Consider the following 18,353-nt stretch of genomic DNA (forward strand, 5'->3'; position numbering starts at 1 on the left):
TTTGAAGTGTGTGTGCTCATGGGTGAGTGCGCTTGCCTACGGAGGCCAGCACGTGCTCTTAACTGCTGAGCCAACTCTCCAGCCCCAGTATTTATCTTTTTATGAGTGGCTCATTCTGGGTAGTACAACACCCGCAGGCTTCATCTGTGACACAGTGTGTGTTGGAGTTTCCTTTTGGAGGCTGATGGAAATTGTATTAAGACAGTAGGCTGAGCCACTCAACCTGTGGCCAGAACCTTGGGTTGCTGCCACCTTGTGGCGCTGAAGGGTAATGCTGCCTTCCTGGCTGGGGTGACTGGTTTTGCCTTCCACCTTGGACACCCACTTGGCGCCTGTCTTGTCCTCTGTGTCATCTCTGCTCCAGGTAGTCAGCATTGAGAAGATGGAGGACACCAGCCTGCTGCCCAACCCCATCATTGTTAGCATCCGCAGCAAGATGGCCTTCCAGTTCATTGAGCTGAAGGACAGAGAGAAGCTGGTGGAAGGCTTGCTGCTGCGGCTAAAGCAGGTCCACGCCAGCCACCCTGTGCATTACGACACCTCGCCAAGTGATGAGGACATGGTAGGGACCTTTACAGGCCTGGCCTTTCATGACTTTTCTTGTGACTTCCAGGACCGTGGTCTCCAAGGGGGAGTGCCTAGGAAGATGGGCCCTGGGGGTGTGAGGAAACTGATGGAGACAGCTGGGCCATGCATTAGCGTGATGTCACTTCGGATGCTGTGGTGTCCTGAGTTGGGGGTTACCTGGCAATAAACTCGGGTTCTAGATATTCAAACTCCGGGCCCCATGCTTGTGTGGCACATGCTCCCAGCCGACGGTTACTCTTAGCTGATGCACAATGCTGTGTATACATACTCTCCTTGCCTTGCAGACTTCACCTGTGTTTTATTCAACAAGCATGTGCAGTGACAAGTTTGGGGACCTTGAAATGGTGTCTTCTCAAAGTAGCGAAGAGAGGGAGAAGGAACAGAGCCCGCTGCCACACCCCGAGCCCCTGACTGCCCTCTTCCAGCAGTCTGGCAGCCAGAGTCCTGACTCCCGCCTGGTGAGTGAGATGCCTGTGCGCAGTGGCTCCACAGGGGGCCTTGGGAGTAGATTGGCCCAGGAGGCCAGTGTGATTTCTGTAGCTTCTCTTCACTCTTTTTGTCCCTGGCACCAAGCGAAGGACAGTAGGGAGATGGCTCTTCTCGGTGTGTGGCCTGCGCAGCGGACAGTGCCGCCCCTGTGGGTTTCCAGTGTGCAGTGAGTCTGTCTTTTGCTAGCCAGGCCATCTATGTGTGCTTTTTATAGGGGTTTTTCTTTGCCCTTCACTGAACCTGAAGTTCGCATTCTGGCCAGGCTGGTGGAGTCCTGGGATCCACCTGTCTCTACTCTCCCCTGCACCCCAACCCTGAAATCACCGGCTTTTACTTGGGTGCTGGCAGTTTAAATCCATGTGTTCATGGCTGCACACAAGCACTCCTTACCCCTGGCCCACTTCCCAGCCCCGAGTCTTACTTCATTTATAGTTGTTCTTCTTTAGCAGGGAAACATGTGAGGCAGAAGTCGTGCGGAGCTGCTGCATAGACTAGAAACTGGGCTCTGGGCTGGGAGTAGGAAGCCACACTGCAGCACAGGTGGGGGGTAGGAAGCCACACTGCAGCACAGGTGGGGGGTAGGAAGCCACACTGCAGCACAGGTGAGGGGTAGGAAGCCACACTGCAGCACAGGTGGGGGTAGGAAGCCACACTGCAGCACAGGTGAGGGGTAGGAAGCCACACTGCAGCACAGGTGGGGGGTAGGAAGCCACACTGCAGCACAGGTGGGGGGTAGGAAGCCACACTGCAGCACAGGTGAGGGGTAGGAAGCCACACTGCAGCACAGGTGGGGGTAGGAAGCCACACTGCAGCACAGGTGGGGGGGCACTGCAGCACAGGTGGGGGTAGGAAGCCACACTGCAGCACAGGTGGGGGGGCACTGCAGCACAGGTGAGGGGTAGGAAGCCACACTGCAGCACAGGTGGGGGGTAGGAAGCCACACTGCAGCACAGGTGGGGGGTAGGAAGCCACACTGCAGCACAGGTGGGGGGTAGGAAGCCACACTGCAGCACAGGTGAGGGGTAGGAAGCCACACTGCAGCACAGGTGGGGGTAGGAAGCCACACTGCAGCACAGGTGGGGGGTAGGAAGCCACACTGCAGCACAGGTGAGGGGTAGGAAGCCACACTGCAGCACAGGTGGGGGTAGGAAGCCACACTGCAGCACAGGTGAGGGGTAGGAAGCCACACTGCAGCACAGGTGGGGGGTAGGAAGCCACACTGCAGCACAGGTGAGGGGTAGGAAGCCACACTGCAGCACAGGTGGGGGGTAGGAAGCCACACTGCAGCACAGGTGAGGGGTAGGAAGCCACACTGCAGCACAGGTGGGGGGTAGGAAGCCACACTGCAGCACAGGTGGTGTCCTCAGCACTATTAACTAGCCTGCTGCATCTCAGCCACAGGAGCTTCCAAGCCAACTGTTAGCTTCTAAAATCCAAATGGAATCTTCTCTGCTGCTTTGTACACCATATCTAGTCATCTCTTACTGTCTAAATGAACAGAAATGCTAGCTTTATGGATAGGTTACTCACATTATTGGACAGTAATTATCACAAATATTATTCTAAATCTCTTATGAAAGGGCCTAGGTATTCTTGACATGGGAATTGTTTCAAAGGCGTTTTGGAGTTTCTGATAATGAGAACGGAGGTTGGCTCAGTGGTGACTAGCCCTTGTTTCTCTTGCAGAGGCCCAGGTTCAGGCCCATGGAGGCTCACAGCTACCCCTGACTCGGGCTCCAGGGCACCCACACCTCTTCTGAGATCTGGGCACAACACATGCACATGATGCATGTAGGCCAAACACTCGTATAGAATAATTTTTTTTTAATTTAAAATAGGTTTTTCCAGGTTTCAGTTTTCCATCTGTCTATCTGTCTGGAAGCTCAGGCTGTACTGAGTGCCTTTTAGTCCCCGCTGTCCTTGGGCTTGAATGGTGTTTTAGCAGTTGACTCAGTGTCAGTGCCCCAAGTGGCTTTGCCCCTCCCTCCCATGTACTTTTGCTGTTTTGGTACATAGGTGGACATGTTCCTTTTATGAACCTTGCGTCTGATTTGCACAGGGCTATTCACTAGGCCCCTAGGGGCTCTGGGTTGTCTTGCGTCCTTGATGCCCGGCAGAGGCCCCTGCAGCCCTGCTTTGCCCTGTGAATCCTGTTACCACTGCTCTTCCTGTTGGTCCCTGATAAACAGATATTATTTACTCTGTTACTGATTGTGGGCGGGCTTCTTGGCACGCTAACAAACATTTCCATTTCCAGTCCCGGGAACAGATAAAAATCAGTCTGTGGAACGACCACTTTGCAGAGTACGGCAGGACCGTGTGTATGTTCCGCACTGAGAAGATCAGGAAGCTGGTGGCCATGGGCATCCCCGAGTCTTTACGCGGAAGGTTGTGGCTGCTTTTCTCAGGTAGGCTCTGGTGTGCTCAGGCTTTTGACAATCTCAGGAGAACAGACTTGGGAACAGCCTCCTGCGAGTAGCACGTAGGAGGAAGCGCTCTGCCTTTGGATGGTTTCTGTAAACCCCAGGGCAGACTCGGGAGCCCCTCCTATGTTGGTTAGCTCTGGTGCCTCCTTAGGAAATGTAAGGTCCAGGGCAGTGACCTCTTCCCATGAGTGGGATGTGGTTGCGTGTGCCTGTAACACAGCACTGGAGATGCCGGGTAGGGTTGTAAGTTCTTAGCCAAGCTGGGGTGTATAGCAAGACCTGTCTCACTCCTTTCCCCACAAAAGAGAAAGTAAGTAAAACTGTAAGCCTGCACACAGCGCTGAGGATTTTAAAGCTCTTTAGCCCTGTATGAATAAGGTAGCACACATCTGCGATCCAGCATTGGGCAGCAGAGGCAGGAGGATCAGGAATTAAAGGCTATCCTCAGTACATAATGCATTCAAGGGCTGGAGAGACGGCTCAGAGGTTAAGGGCACTGACTGCTCTTCCAGATGTCCTGAGTTCAATTCCCAGCACCCACATGGCAACTCAAAACTGTAATTCCAAGATCTGACACTTTCACATAGACAGGCAAAACACCAATGCACATAAAATAAAGGTTAAAAAAAAAAAGGTTCTTTTAAAAAAATGCGTTCAAAGCAGCTTGGGCTACAAAAAAAAAACAAAAACAAAACAAAACAAAAAAAAAACTACCTGGAAATTATGCCTTTATTGGATGTGAGCCCTGATACAGATGAAACAGAAAAGGTCTGTTTGCCGACTGTCACTGTGTGGTGCTGAACTGAATCTCTCAGTGTAGCTTCTATTGGTCTTCCTCCACTGGAGGTGTACCCAGTGAGGTGCGACTGTAGGTGTTGCCCTGCTTTTCAAACACCGTGCAAATCATCAGTGATGAGGCCTCGGTAGTATGGTGGTCCTCCCTCCCATCTTAGGATGCTGGGTACCATCTTTAGAATCTCACAGAGTGTTTACTGAGGGATGGACTGAAATGTGAGCGACCTCAGAAGCTTCCTGCTCAGGCTGGAAGCAGGCGCAGGCTTCTCCCCGCCTACCAGGGATGCTTTTGTCCTGGCAGGCAAAGGTGCCAGGCCAAGGCAAGGCCCTGCCTTCTGTGGGGTGACCGTAACACGTCAGGTGCTGCGGGCAGATGGCCAGGAGCTGCTTCCCCACATGAGCCTGGTGTGCTGTGGTCACTGGCGAGGCTCCAAGAGGCTGTGCCGAGGCAGTGTTCTGTCCCTGTCCACTTTTCCTGGGATGTCTGTCTTAGTTACTGTTCTGTTGCTTTGAAGAAACACCATGACCAAGGTAACTCACACAATAATTTTAATTGGCTTGCATCCAGTTTCAGAGGGTTCATCTAAGACCATCACAGTGGGCATGGCAGCAGGCAGGCGTGGTGCTGGAGCAGTGGCTGAGAACTCACATGGAATGTGCAAATTGTAGGCAGAGAGACACAGACAGACAGACAGACAGACAGACAGTCAGAGAGGGGAGGGAGGGAGAGTGTCAGAAAGAGACAGATAGAGATAGAGACAGAGACACTGGGCCTGGTGTGGGCTTCTTAGTGACGTACCTTCTCAACATGACCACGCCTCCTAATCCTTCCTAAACAATCCACCAGCTAGGGACCAAGTGTTGCAGTATAGGTTCTTCTTCAAACCAGCATCCTGGGGCTGGAACCTTCTCTGGGCTCTCCTCACAGCCACTTCGCTAGTGACTCCCCATCATCTGCTTGCATCAGTTTGCTCCTGCCCCTTTCCTGTCCAGGATGGCCCCCCACCCCCACCAGCCCCTCCCCCCTCCCCCCCACCCTGCACACATCTCACACTCTGCAGCAGCTCCACAGCCCTGGCTTTGGCTGTGTTCCTTCCTAGCCCACGGCCCTGCAGGCGCCCACCCTCCCACTACCCAGCATGCTTCAGCAAACACACACCATGGGAGCCCGCCTTTAAAACTGGCTGTGCCTTCTGTGCTCCTGCGTTCAGTCCAAACAGTGTCTGTCCGTAACTGAAAAGTGACACGTGGAGGAGGGAGCAGAAGGAATAAATAGCATTGCTTTGTACCCTGCTCAGTGCTATGTGCTGCAGTCTTCTGGGTCCCCTTACCACATGTGAACACATGCTTTCCGTGTAGGGCTGTGTTGTTTTCACATGGGATCTAGGGCCATCAGTTTATGAGGGACTGCCTGCTGACAGGAAGGGCGCTGTGGTGTTTAAGCAGCTGTCCCACCAGCTCGCCACATGTAAGCGCTGCTGTGCTAAGGGGTCACAGCTGTTCACTGCAGGGGAGTGTGTGTGTGTGTGTGTAGCACAGGGTTGTTTTTACTAGGCCTGTTTAGAACCTAAAGCCTTGCCTAACCTTTGAGGCAGAATTGGATACATTGGATACAGGGCTGCTGCAGCTCCCCTTGGGGGCCCACCTTTGTGTGCTGGAGCAGGTCCCTGAGTGTGCAGGTTCCTCACACCCACCCGTCCTTTGTCCCTCAGCACCTGCACGGTTGAAGCCTGGCCTTGGCTCTGGGGTGGTGGCCATCCTGCTCTGGGTTACTGAATTAACACATAACCGCTGTGTGTGGACATGTGCGTATTTGAGCAGTGCAGCTTTTAAAAGCACATCAATGACTGCTGGGTGTGTGTTGGGGATTGGCAGGGCCTTGCTCATGCTCAGCATGAATTCTGTCACCAAGCCTCATCTTACTTGGTCCATGGAGTCAACCTGCTGCACTTTCTGGATAACATTTTTAGAAAAGCCACTTTCTTTCTTGTTGGTATTTTGGGTCACTCTGCCTGGCAGAAGTGAGGTCTCAGAGTGTTTGGTGGCACTTACTGACACATCCTTTACCTGTCGTGACACATTGCTGCTCTCTTATCCTCAGACGCCGTGACGGACTTGGCCTCGCACCCTGGGTACTATGGGAATTTGGTGGAGCAGTCGCTGGGGCGATGCTGCCTGGTGACGGAGGAGATAGAACGGGACCTGCACCGCTCTCTGCCTGAGCACCCCGCCTTCCAGAATGAAACGGGTATCGCCGCCTTGAGGCGGGTGCTGACAGCATATGCTCACCGGAACCCCAAGATTGGATACTGCCAGGTGAAGTGCTGTGCACAGAGGCATGGGAACCCTGTACCGTGTCCGCCCCCTGCTTCTGTTCTGTTTCTAGCCATCTAGGCAAGCACCTTTCCCAGAATCTATAAACCAAACTGCTGTCCAGTCAAGAAGGCTGGTCACCTGGGAAGGAGGACATGGGGCAGGTGTCACAGTGGCGGGGCACCATGCTGCTGCTCCTCCCTGGCACAGTGGGGACGGAGTGGGTTAATCAGCATTGAGAATGGTGGGGGAAAGGTTGATTTGGGTCAGTCCCTTTCCTGTTGGGAATGTGAGTGGAGGTTCCAAGTGGGAGGATGCAGCCAGCAAGTGCAAAATGAAACTCAGCGATTCGAACAGCAACCCAGTGGAAGACGACTGGATGGGAGGCCTGGCATTGGCAAATATAAGACTTAGTTTTCTAGTGAGTCAGCAGAGCCAGTGGGTGATCAAAGTGTTTGTGTGTCTCTACTGTCTGAATGTAGAGAAAATAGCCGTATTGCCCCAAACCTGATGCCGTGTCACAGCTGACTAAAACAATCAGGTCATAATTATTCTACTTCCGCGTGTCTATGCTTGGGGAGACTCTACTCCGTGGGTCACTTTGTTTGTAGTTCAACCCCAGGGCTCCGTGCATGCCAGGCCAGTGCTTGTCCACAGAACTACACCTCCTGCACGTGGCCCCTGCTTGTGGGTTCTGAGTGTTTGTGTGGCACTAACGGTCTCTTGTGTGACCCTCCATGCAGTCCATGAACATCCTGACTTCTGTGTTGCTGCTATATGCCAAAGAAGAGGAAGCCTTCTGGCTCCTAGTTGCCGTGTGTGAGCGGATGCTGCCTGATTACTTCAACCACCGGGTGATCGGTAAACTGCCTTCCTCCCCCTCCTCCATCACGTCTGGGGAGCATGCCTGAGCTTGGGAGGACGGCCATCCCTAGCCCTGCTTATAACCCCTCTGCTGCCCTCAGCCAGTAGGCACACACAGCTTCTGACATAGGGAGGTCCTCTGGGTTGATGTAGCAATAAAACAGGTGATGCCATGACTACCTACGGCATTCGGGTTGAAATAGATCCTGATATACAGGGGGAAGGGACCGTCCCTCGTGACTTAGCACAGATGCTGTGGCCTGGAAAGGGAGAGGCTGTGCCCTGAGTTACCAGACCAGCTTGTGGTCTCATCGCCCTGGAGGAGGGAGAGTGGCATGTGCCAGAGACCCTGACAGAGGAGACCGTGAGAAGGTTTTCTTTTGTCCTGTCTGGGCTTATATTGGTCCTCTTGTTTTGGCTGCTGTTGCTATAAGGAAATGCACGGTGCCAGGTGCTTAAGAGGCAGGTTGGTTTAGTTCAGTGTTGCAGGGCACAGCAGCTGTACATTTCAGTCCTGGCGAGGGCTGCTTAGTGGGAACACATGCTGTAGCATGTGGTCACATCTCCACACATGGAGTTCGTTTGGTAAGGAGACACTTGCTCCTTTTACTATAGTCTTTGGAGAACTGTGTCCTGTCCCCCTAAAGCCGAGCACCACCTAGTAATACCACCCGGGACTCCAGGGCTGAGCAAGATAAAATTATATCCTGACCATAACAGAGGTCTTGGCAAGCCTCTCTCTGGCCAGCCTGCAAGAGTAGACTGTCTCTGGTGTCATGTAGATGAGGGTGTGTTTAAGTTATTTGTATAAAATTGTGTTTGTTTCTCGGCTTCTCTCTTACCCCAGCTAGCATTAAGATAATTGAGGCTCTACTATATTTGTCTAACGAGCTTCACAACACAATCCTGAGCAGTTATTGCTGTCTTCTTAACTTTGTAAGGTAGTCTGGCCCCTTCCAGTGTAAATCTCAGAAACAGTTGGGCTTCCCTGCTCCAGCTCCCTCTCCTGATGTCTCCTGACCTGTCCCATAGCTGAACACCCTCCTTCCTCCTCTAACTCCTCCTCCCCTAGCTGGCAGGAAGTCTGGCCCTATTCTTTGCCTGCTCAGTGATTGGCTGTAAGTTTCTTTATTTGCATATCAGGGGACAATTGGGGAGCAGTGTTGAGACACTTGGGAGGCAGAGGCAGGAGGATTTTTGTAAGCTCCCAGCCAGCCTAGTCTACATAGAGAGACCCTGTATTGAAAAACTAAACAAGAAATAACAAAATGAGGGTGGCAGGGCAGGCAGGGCAGCCCTGTGGGTAAAAGTACCCTGTGCCAAGGGTCGTGACCTGAGTGTGAGCCTAGGACCCACACAGTGGAAGGAGAAAACTGATTCGAGCAAGTTGTTTGCTTGCCTCTATGCATGCCCTCCCTTATCCTGCCCTCTCTCTCCTACACACACACACACCCACCCACACACACACCCCCCACACAGACACCCACACACACACACACACACACACACACACACACACACAGAACACACAGAAAGAATGAACATGTCCCTCACCACAGGTCACCATTTGCCCCTTTGCTGCCTGCAGCTGGTTACTCTGGAAGGAAGATTTTTGTTTCTGGCTTCCTCATATGCTGTGTCTGCAGCAAGCATCTGCCTGGGTATATATAGACGCTTTGCTCCTCTCTGTTGCTGAGTCCTATACCCTGAGGTCCCTATCATTATTGGCTTTTGTAGTCACTGGACGAACAACAGAATGGTGTATATTAAGGGGCACTTCTTAGACCGGCTTATACCACACAGTCTGGTAGTCCAGCAGTGAATGTGCCACGGTGCAGGTGCAGCGTATCCATTCATTTCTTGGGACATGAGGCTGGATGTCTAACAGTCAGTTCCCCTTTTGCTCTGAAGACTCCAAGGACTGTTGGAGAGCTGCTGGTCCTCAGATTTCATCAGAAGCCTAGAGAAGCTGGTCTGTCACCAGTAGCAGTGGTAAGAGGAGCCTGTCAGCGAGTGTGAGGGCAGCAGGCAAAAGGCAGCATCTCCTCCTTCCACCCTTCCCCCTGCCTTTTATCTGGGCTGACAGGAGATGGTGCCACCCCACAGTAGAGTGCAGCGTGGCTTCCCACTTTGAAGTCTCTGATCCAGACAGTTCCTCAGGGGGCCCTGAACTGCTTTCCTTTCAACTGAGTCCCCATGCAGACAAGCTGATGAGAATTCAGGTTGCTTTCAGTTTGAGCCTGTGGCCAGTGAGGGTCAGTGATTATTCATGTCATTTTCCCCATTTCCCTAGGCAGACTGTGGGTTCCGGGGTTAGGTACACTGTTCTCAGACACTACGAAGCCTCCAGTCTCACAGAGTGCATGAGAGGGGATGATTGTGTATTTTGTTTGAGCAGTATGAGAACTTGGAGTTGCTTTGTGGCCTTGCTAACACCTGGGATTGTCCTTTTCATTTCGTCCCTGTGTTGGGAACGGGTCACGTGGCTTATAGTTTGCATTTTTCAGCTGATCGCTTTGAACATATGCCTTTGTGTTTACTGCCATCTGAAGATAGCTTTCAGCTGGGTTTAAGAAGGAAGCTGGCATTGGCCTCTCACAGAGCTGAAGTTCTTTGTCAGGTTTTCTCCAGTTAAGCTCACGGCTGCATTTTGTGGCTGGTTTCTTTTAGAAAAAGATTTTTGTTTGGTTTGGTTTTTTGTTTGCTTGTTTTTCAAGACAGGGGCTTCTTTGTGTAGCCCAGGCTGTTCTGGGCCTCTGTAGGCTCTATAGACTAGGCTGGCCTCCAGCGCACAGACATTCACCACCGCTGCCACCCATCACAGAACAGAATTTTTAATGCTTTTGATGGTTAGTACTTTTTATGTCCTAAGATAATTCTGTCGCGCTCCTGTATTTTCTTCTAGCAGTTCTAGATTAGGAGCATTTGCCTTTAGGTCTGGGATTGTGTCCGATGTGTGTTTTCTATGTTTAAGATGGGCTAGAGCCCTTCCCCCACTCATTAAGCACGATTTTTTTTGGAAAGATTGTCTTCATATTGAACAGTTGTAGTCAAATGTCAAGACTTAGTGGACTAGGGGCTGGAGCGCTGGCTCAGTGGCTAAGAGCACTTGTTGTTGCAAAGGATCCAGGTTCAATTCCCAGCACACACACGGAGGCTCACCACCTCCTAGAGCAATGCGCATGTGGTACGTAGACACACATAAAGGCAAAACACTCAAGACACATAGAATAATAAAAATAAATCTAAAAATTAGAAAAAAGAATTAGTGAACTAAATACACGCCCTTTTCTGGCCTCACATTCTTGTTTCCTGAACCTGAGGTAGAGCCGAGCCTTCCGCACTGAAGCTCCCTCTCTCCCCGGCAGGTGCGCAGGTGGACCAGTCAGTTTTTGAGGAGCTCATCCAGGAGCACCTCCCCGAGCTGGCAGAGCACATGAACGACCTCTCGGCGCTGGGGTCCGTCTCCCTCTCTTGGTTCCTGACGCTGTTCCTAAGCATCATGCCTCTGGAGAGCGCCGTGAACGTCGTCGACTGCTTCTTCTACGATGGCATCAAGGCCATCTTCCAGCTGGGGCTGGCTGTGCTGGAGGTCAATGCAGAGGAGCTGTGCAGCAGCAAAGATGACGGGCAGGCCCTGATGATCCTCAGCAGGTGGGCTCTGGCCACTTCCTCCTGTGGGTGATGAGGGAGTGAAGTAGGTTGCAGCCAGGGCAACAGAGGGAGGCCGCAGCATGTGTGCCGCATCTATGGGAGCTTTCTGTTCCACACGGCCCCTTGCACCTGTCATCCTGTGCTCTCTCCAGAATGAGTCTGTCATGTGGCCCCACCACTGGGATACAAAGAAGGTTGCCATCTTCTGTCACTCTTTCTGCCACCTGAGAGTTCACGGAGAATAGGGCCCTAAAGGCTTTTGTCTTCTAAGAAGATGAAAGGTCTTAGTGCAATCACAGCGATTCCATGTAAGCCACAGGCCTGAGGACCAGGAAATGCTGGCTCATGTACGGGCAGCTAACTGGGTGAAGGATAGAGCAATGGTTCTCAGCCTGTGGGTCGTGACCCCTTTAGGGGTGGCCTGTCAGATAGCCTGCGCATCAGGTATTTATATTATGATTTACAACAGTAGTACAATTACAGTTATGAAGTACAACAGAATAATTTGGTTGGGTGTCACCACAAGATGAGGAACTGTATTAAACGGCTACAGCATTAAGTAAAGGAGCTACAGAGACCAAAAAACAAAACAAAACAAAAAACAAAACAAAAATCACAGGAGGTTGAACCTGGACCCTGGGTCTCAGAGATAGTTTTTTGTTGTTGTTTTGGGTTTTTATTTGTTTTGTTTTTTGAGACAGGGTTTCTCTGTGTAGCAGCTCTAGATGTCCTGGATGTAGTCCAGGCTGGCCTTGAACTCACGGGAGATCCACCTGCCTCTGCCTCCCAAGTGCTGGGATTAAAGGCGTGTGCAACCTTTTATTTTTGGTTTTTTGAGACAGGGTTTCTCCGTGTAGCCTTGGCTAGCCTGGACTTGCTTTGTAGACCAGGATGGCCTTGAACTCACATCCATCTGCCTGCCTCTCTCTCCTGAGTGCTGGCATTAAAGGAGTGCACCACCATACCTGGCAAATAGATAGTTTTTTTCAGAGTGTCCTGGAAGCTTAAAAACCACACACAGGCAGTTTCTGCTGACTTCACTGGAGAGGCTCAAGGCTTAGCAATGCACGAACTCCCGTCCACAGCTGGACTTTAGGAGTGCTGCCTGTTTCTGCTGGAGTTTGCTGGAGTGTTGGGTGCCTTGCCCTGCTCCATGTGTTATGAGTGTGAGAGAGTGCTGGGACCTCCTGTGCCAAGCGGTCTCCCCATGAGTGTGCATGTGGGCTTTAACTGTGGGGGTGTGCTCAGGTTTCTAGATCACATTAAGAATGAAGACAGCCCAGGGCCCCCCATTGGCAGCCACCATGCCTTTTTCTCTGATGACCAGGAGCCCTATCCTGTGACTGACATTGCTGACCTGATCCGGGACTCCTATGAGGTACAGGAGCCTCTGTTCCGTCCTCCCTGGCCCCTTCCTAGTTGGAAGCAAAAGTATGCCTGGGATGTAGACACGGAGGGAGGGCTTCTGGTTGTTTCCTGTGGGCTCCAGACTCAGCAGGCTGCTCTGTCTGCAGAAATTTGGAAAGCAGTCTGTGGAGCAGATTGAGCACCTGCGCTGCAAGCACAGGATCAGGGTCCTGCAAGGCCACGAGGACACCACCAAGCAGAACGTGGTGAGCAGAGGACACCTCCATTGGGCTCATGGGATAGAGGTGATAGTGAGTGTGGCCCTCCTGGTCATAAAACAAGAAGAGCTGCTTTCTGCTCTCCCTCTCTTCCTTACTGAACTAAAAACTTAAGAACTTCATAGCCACATTGTCACATCAAGACAATACATTACTAAGAGGCAAACTGTGAGCAGCTAACTCTAGGGAGCTTGTTTCCATGTTGTAAAATGGGGGTAATGTCTATGGTTTAGCAGCAGATATGGCAGGGCCTGTAAAATGGTCAGGCGGATGACTTGCCTAGGCATTGTCATCCACAAGCAGCTGTCTACCTGGAGTCGGCAGCATCTTCACCTCCATTTAGAGCTTAATACACTAGCTCAGAACACGGTGCCTTTGGAACAGGCTGAGGATACCTTTATTAACCTGAATTTTGTGTTAGAAAGGAGTTGCTACTGAGACAAGGGTGCTGCACATGCTCCCCACCAGGGGGATGGGGATTCACGCCTGGAGTCACTCCATCACTGTTAATTCTTTCCCTAAGCTCCGTGTCGTTATCCCAGAAGTCTCCATTCTTCCTGAAGACCTGGAGGGACTGTATGACTTATTCAAGGTAGGATGCCTGGGAGGAGAGTTTCCCCCTAGTGGGCAGGGTCCAGCCTGCCTGTGGGCTGCGCCTTCTCCAAAGAGCTAATAGTTGCCCAAGTGGGGCTGCCATGCGCTTTCTCTTTGGCAGCAGAGGCTAGGGCTGGGTCATCTAAAACCTGCACCTTGATGCCCTGTCAACTAGTGCCTCTTGTGTGTGTCAATCTTCCATGGGGTCTAGCTTCAGGCTGGCACATGCTGGGAGGAGCTGGTGTGATCCCAGGACAGCCTGTCGGGGCTGTGTAGCTCCTGTACCCAAGCAGCTGTGCACTGGTGGAGAGGCACTGCTACTGTGCTGTGGTCTGTTTCTCACCACTCTGCAGTGTCCTAGTGAGCGTGAGCTCTGAGGGACTATTCTCAAGTGGTCGTGTTCACCCCTGCCTCTCTTTACACGTGTACTAAGTGTTGTGCACACATCTCTAAGTATGTGGCTGGTCTGTAGCGATCATGTTCACCCCTGCTTCTGCCCCACACCGTGTACTACGTGTTGTGCACACATCTGTATTGTGTGGCTGGTCTGTAGGGCTTCATGTACTTCCCCTTGATGACATCAGCTCCTCCTCCTGCTGTACAATCGTCACTATTACTATCATTGTTGGAGTATGTCTTCCAGTTGGCTTCTTAGGGCATTGCACTTAATTTAAATTACATCAGAAAAATTTTGTTTTGAAGCAGCATCTCCCTGAGGCCCAGGACGGCCTCTAGCTTGTGATGCTTCTACGTCTCAAGTAGCTGGATTACAGCATGCACCACTAACCAGGCATAGCCAGTCACCCTTTACGTTTTCATCTACTTAGCCTCTCACCCTAACACTTCATCAACAGACAGTGCCTCTTGTATGTGTGCTAACTAGAGCCCACTTTTATTTTTAACAGGTAATATTATAGTAAACTAGAGAGTACAGTTATTAGTTTTTTTTAACTGGAAATAGCAAACTGGAGTTTCAATCCCTGAGTTCTTGTTGTTTATTTTGTTTTGTATTTGTGGATGGGGTTTCCCTGTGCATCCCTAGCTAGCCTGGTGCTCACGGATGTCCATCTGCCTCTGCCTCCCAAAGAACTGAGCTTAGCTTTTGTATAGTGTGGCACTTTAAAGATCAAATCATGTGGGGCACATTGTCTTCTGGTTGAGTTTTAAGTGCAGCTCATGGCCTTTGGATCAGAATTACACAAATGTCACCCTGTTTTATAAATACTCAGTGAGTTCAACTGAATATGTCGGCTTCACTTTATTTCCTCCTTCCCTAGGCTTAGGCATGGTCTCTGACCAACTACTTTAAGTCTTCCAGTTCAAGAAGCCTGGATATGGTGGTGTATGCCTGTAATCCAAGCAAATGACAGTCTGAGGCAGGAGACTCAGGAGTTTGAAACTAGGCAGGGCTATATTGTGGAAAAAACAAACCAAACCAAGGTGGGGGACTGGCAGATGGCTCAGCAGGTAAAAATGCTTGCCACCAAGCTCAATGACCTGAGTTCAGTCCTCAGAAACCTGTGGTAGAAGGAACTCAACCAGCTAGCCAGTCACGTCGTATCTGCAACCCAGAACAGAGACTGAATGCATCCTTGAGTGTTTGCTTACAGCCAGCTTTCTCTTCAGTTGTTCAGGGCTCCCTGTCTAGGGAGTGTTGCCCACAGTGGGTTAGGTCTTCCTACATCAGTTAATAATCAAGACACCCAGAGTCACCCCCGTATCCTCCCAGAAGCCTACCCTGTTCTGTCTCAGCTTGTTAGAGCTACCCCTGCCCGGGTTCTCTTCTCTGTGCAGGCCTTCTGTTCCCCGCCCCCCTTTCTGGTGGCTCTCCCCTGGTCGGATCTGCACCCTCATTTCTCTCTGGGCTCCCTCTCTTCAATCACTACCTGTCTGTTCTATTTCCCCTTCTGAGTGACATTTAATCATCTTCCCTTGGGTCCCCCGACAGCTCAGGCTTCCTGTGGGTCCCCTAGTAAAAGGATTGGGGGGGGGGGCTGTCTCTGACATGGATCATGTTGCCTGGACTCTATTCAACATAGGGGCAAGTTTTGACTGCTTTAGGTTTTAGTGAATTCCTAGGATTTAAAAGTACCACTTCTTTAAAATTTAAAGTTGTTAATATACACATGGAAAATTGAGAAAAATAAAACAAACCACACTAGGAAGTCTGGCTTCTACCCCTGTGCTGTGAATAGGATAAGGATCACCTGGCCAACAAGTAATCTGTACTACTAGCTCTTTCCATGTTCTATAAATGTGTGTGTGCTTTCTGAATAAAGTATCTTTATAACTACACACCTAAAACTGGATAAAATGATACATTTTATATTATGTATACTTTATCACAAAGAAAAAAATTTTTGTAAAAGCAATTTTGCAAAAACTTCATAATGGAGCCGAGCGTGGTGGCACACGCCTGTAATCCCAGCACTTGGGAGGCAAAGGCAGGAGGATCTCTGTGAGTTCAAGGCCAGCCTGGTCTACAGAGTGAGTCCAGGACAGCCAAAGTTACACAGAGAAACCCTGTCTTGAAAAATAACAAAAAGAAAACAAAACAAAAAAACCTTCATAATGAAGCCTGGCATGATGGTCAAAAAAAAAACAACAAACAAAACCTTCATAATGAAGCCAGGTGTGATGGTGCAAGCCTTTAATCCCAGCAAAGACAGGTGGATGTCTGTAAGTTCAAGGTCAGCCAAGGCTACACAGAGGAAACCCTGTCTCAAAAAAAAAAAATCCTCCTGTTGCAGAATTTTGTTCTGCTGGCCTTGGGCAGTGTTGGCAGCCTCCCCCTGCACCCTCCCACCCGGGTCTGGTGCTGCAGTAGTACCTACCACTCATTAAGCAGCACTTTCTGAAACAAAATCACCAAGAGAAGGCTGGGGGTGGGGTTCAGCTCTGTGACCTTCCCAAGGCAACAATGACCTGTCTGACACTGCATTTCCTCTCACGCTTTAAGAGAGCACACATGATGAGCTGCTACTGGGAACACCCTAGGCCCACGGCCCTCCGCCATGATCCCAGCAGGCCCTATGCTGAGCAGTACCGCATTGACGCCCAGCAGTTTGCACACCTATTCCAGTTGGTGTCACCGTGGACCTGCGGGGCCCACACAGAGATCCTCGCGGAGAGGACCTTCAGGCTCCTGGATGACAACATGGACCAGCTCATGGAGTTCAAAGCCTTCGCAAGCTGCCTAGGTGGGACTCTTCGGGTTTTCACTGTCATGAGCTGACTGGGCATTTAGCTGTGACCAGCAGGCTGGGGGCCATCCCAGTCTGTGTGTTTATAGTTAGCCCGCCTAACATTCCGTGATCTTAAGTTCTGAGCTGCAGGCTCCTGTTAGGGTCCCCCTTATGTGTCCTTTGGGGATGGGAAGGAATGGCTCTCCATATTAAAAACCACTGACCTGTTCCCCTTGATACCTAAGGTGTGGCCACGGTTTGTGCTGTGCAAAAACCAGATCTGTGAGAAGTACAATAGTTCTGAGGTTCTCTGCAGTTCAGTCACTTCCCGTGTGGGGTGAGGGTACAGGGTGCGCCAAGCGTTGGCCTTGCTGCACTTGAGCCTGACTAATGGGATCGCCTGCACCTAACCTCTCTCCTCAATGCCGCAGACATTATGTACAACGGAGAAATGAACGAGAAGATCAAGCTGCTCTACAGGCTTCACATCCCACCAGGTAGGAAAGTCAGCCACTCGCTTCAACACGGCCAGCGCTGGGCACTGCTTCTAGATTTAGGTTCCCTGTGCTCCGCGTGCATATCCAGTTTTCCCCAGCCATTTGTTAAGGAGGCCATACTCCCCCACAACCCATTTGTGGACCCATTTACCTCAGACTGGTTGTATGTAGCTGTGTGGGTTTTCTTACTATATTCTATTTCATTGGCCTTTGGAGCTTAGTATAATGCTGGGTTTTCTGCAGGGAGGGGAGCTTGAAAAGGAGGGGCAACAGTGGTCAAGTCACCAAATTCTCCTACTTGTGGTGTCAAGTTATCTTGTAGTGACCCCCAACCAGTTATTTTCGTTCCCATTTCGTAATTTTGCTAGTTATGAACTGTATTTTTGAAGCCAGAGGATTGCCAAAGGGCCACCATTCACAAGCTGTGAACGGCTGCCAACAGCAGTCCCCACCATTAATAGTCTAAACCAGAGCATACAGAGATGTGAACTAAGGCACACCAAGTTCCCCATGCACATGCGCCTGCTCCCAACTACCACTGCTCCCAGATAAGTGTAGTTTGGGGCCTGTTGGCTCTGTTTATTAACAATTAAACTTTATTATACAACCCAACTGGCACACACAAGAAGGAAAAAAAAAAGGTTAAAGGGACAGAAGAATGAACCTTCCGGTATCCGTTCCACAGGACGGGTCCTTAGGTGTTTCTCCGTCCTGCGTGCTGGTCCGGCCGCTCGCTCCTCTCCGCGCTCTCCCCCTCTCAACCTGTTGTTTTGTCTTTTCACCACCTTCCCAGTCACATGCAAAGGGCGGTCTCCTTCTCCCTTCGAGGGTCAATTAGGAAAACAATAGCCACGGTAGGGTCCCCAGGTCTGCTTCCTGAATTCCACGCCCAGGAAGGCTCCAAACAGTCTCTCACAAGGTATTCATGGTGTACCCCACAGGTAAAGCCCGCCAAGACTGCTTCTACCTGTGACAAAGCTTAATCTTTCCCACAGGGGCCATCTTGTGGAAGCTCCTTAAATCACATCTTAGTTTTACCTGGTTTATTCTGTGAATGGCTGTTAGGTCCAGCCTTTAACATTTGACTGGAATGTTTGTCAACCATGCCAACTATCAGTGGTCACAATAATCCTCCTCCCCCTCCCCTGTACCATCCCACAGTCCTGCAGTAGGCAGTCTTTCAGGCTGAGATGGCTTGTGTATTCATCGTTTAGATTTTGTAGCTATGACCACCAGTACTGTAGTTGTTGCTAACCAATTTTGCAAGAAAACAGTCTTGGTAGACTGATCTGAGGTGGGACTTCCACCGTTTAACTGGTCAGG

The 18,353-nt window shown here is 50.8% G+C and overlaps 1 protein-coding gene across 2 annotated transcripts in view; it reads left to right on the forward strand.

Annotated features, from left to right (window-relative positions):
• TBC1D8 (TBC1 domain family member 8) overlaps positions 1–18,353 on the forward strand; it is a 101,917-nt gene that overhangs the window by 80,818 nt on the left and 2,746 nt on the right. For both annotated transcript variants that reach the window (XM_084754423.1, XM_084754424.1), the window contains exons 7-17: positions 365–562; positions 873–1,046; positions 3,335–3,485; positions 6,400–6,614; positions 7,355–7,472; positions 10,844–11,129; positions 12,378–12,507; positions 12,644–12,742; positions 13,278–13,346; positions 16,308–16,548; positions 16,965–17,030. In XM_084754423.1, coding sequence (XP_084610549.1) covers positions 365–562; positions 873–1,046; positions 3,335–3,485; positions 6,400–6,614; positions 7,355–7,472; positions 10,844–11,129; positions 12,378–12,507; positions 12,644–12,742; positions 13,278–13,346; positions 16,308–16,548; positions 16,965–17,030 — 1,747 coding nt within the window. The remainder of the gene's footprint in view (positions 1–364; positions 563–872; positions 1,047–3,334; positions 3,486–6,399; positions 6,615–7,354; positions 7,473–10,843; positions 11,130–12,377; positions 12,508–12,643; positions 12,743–13,277; positions 13,347–16,307; positions 16,549–16,964; positions 17,031–18,353) is intronic.

This window comes from Acomys minous (assembly GCF_964271855.1).
Source record: "Acomys minous genome assembly, chromosome: 13".
Taxonomy (NCBI): domain Eukaryota; kingdom Metazoa; phylum Chordata; class Mammalia; order Rodentia; family Muridae; genus Acomys; species Acomys minous.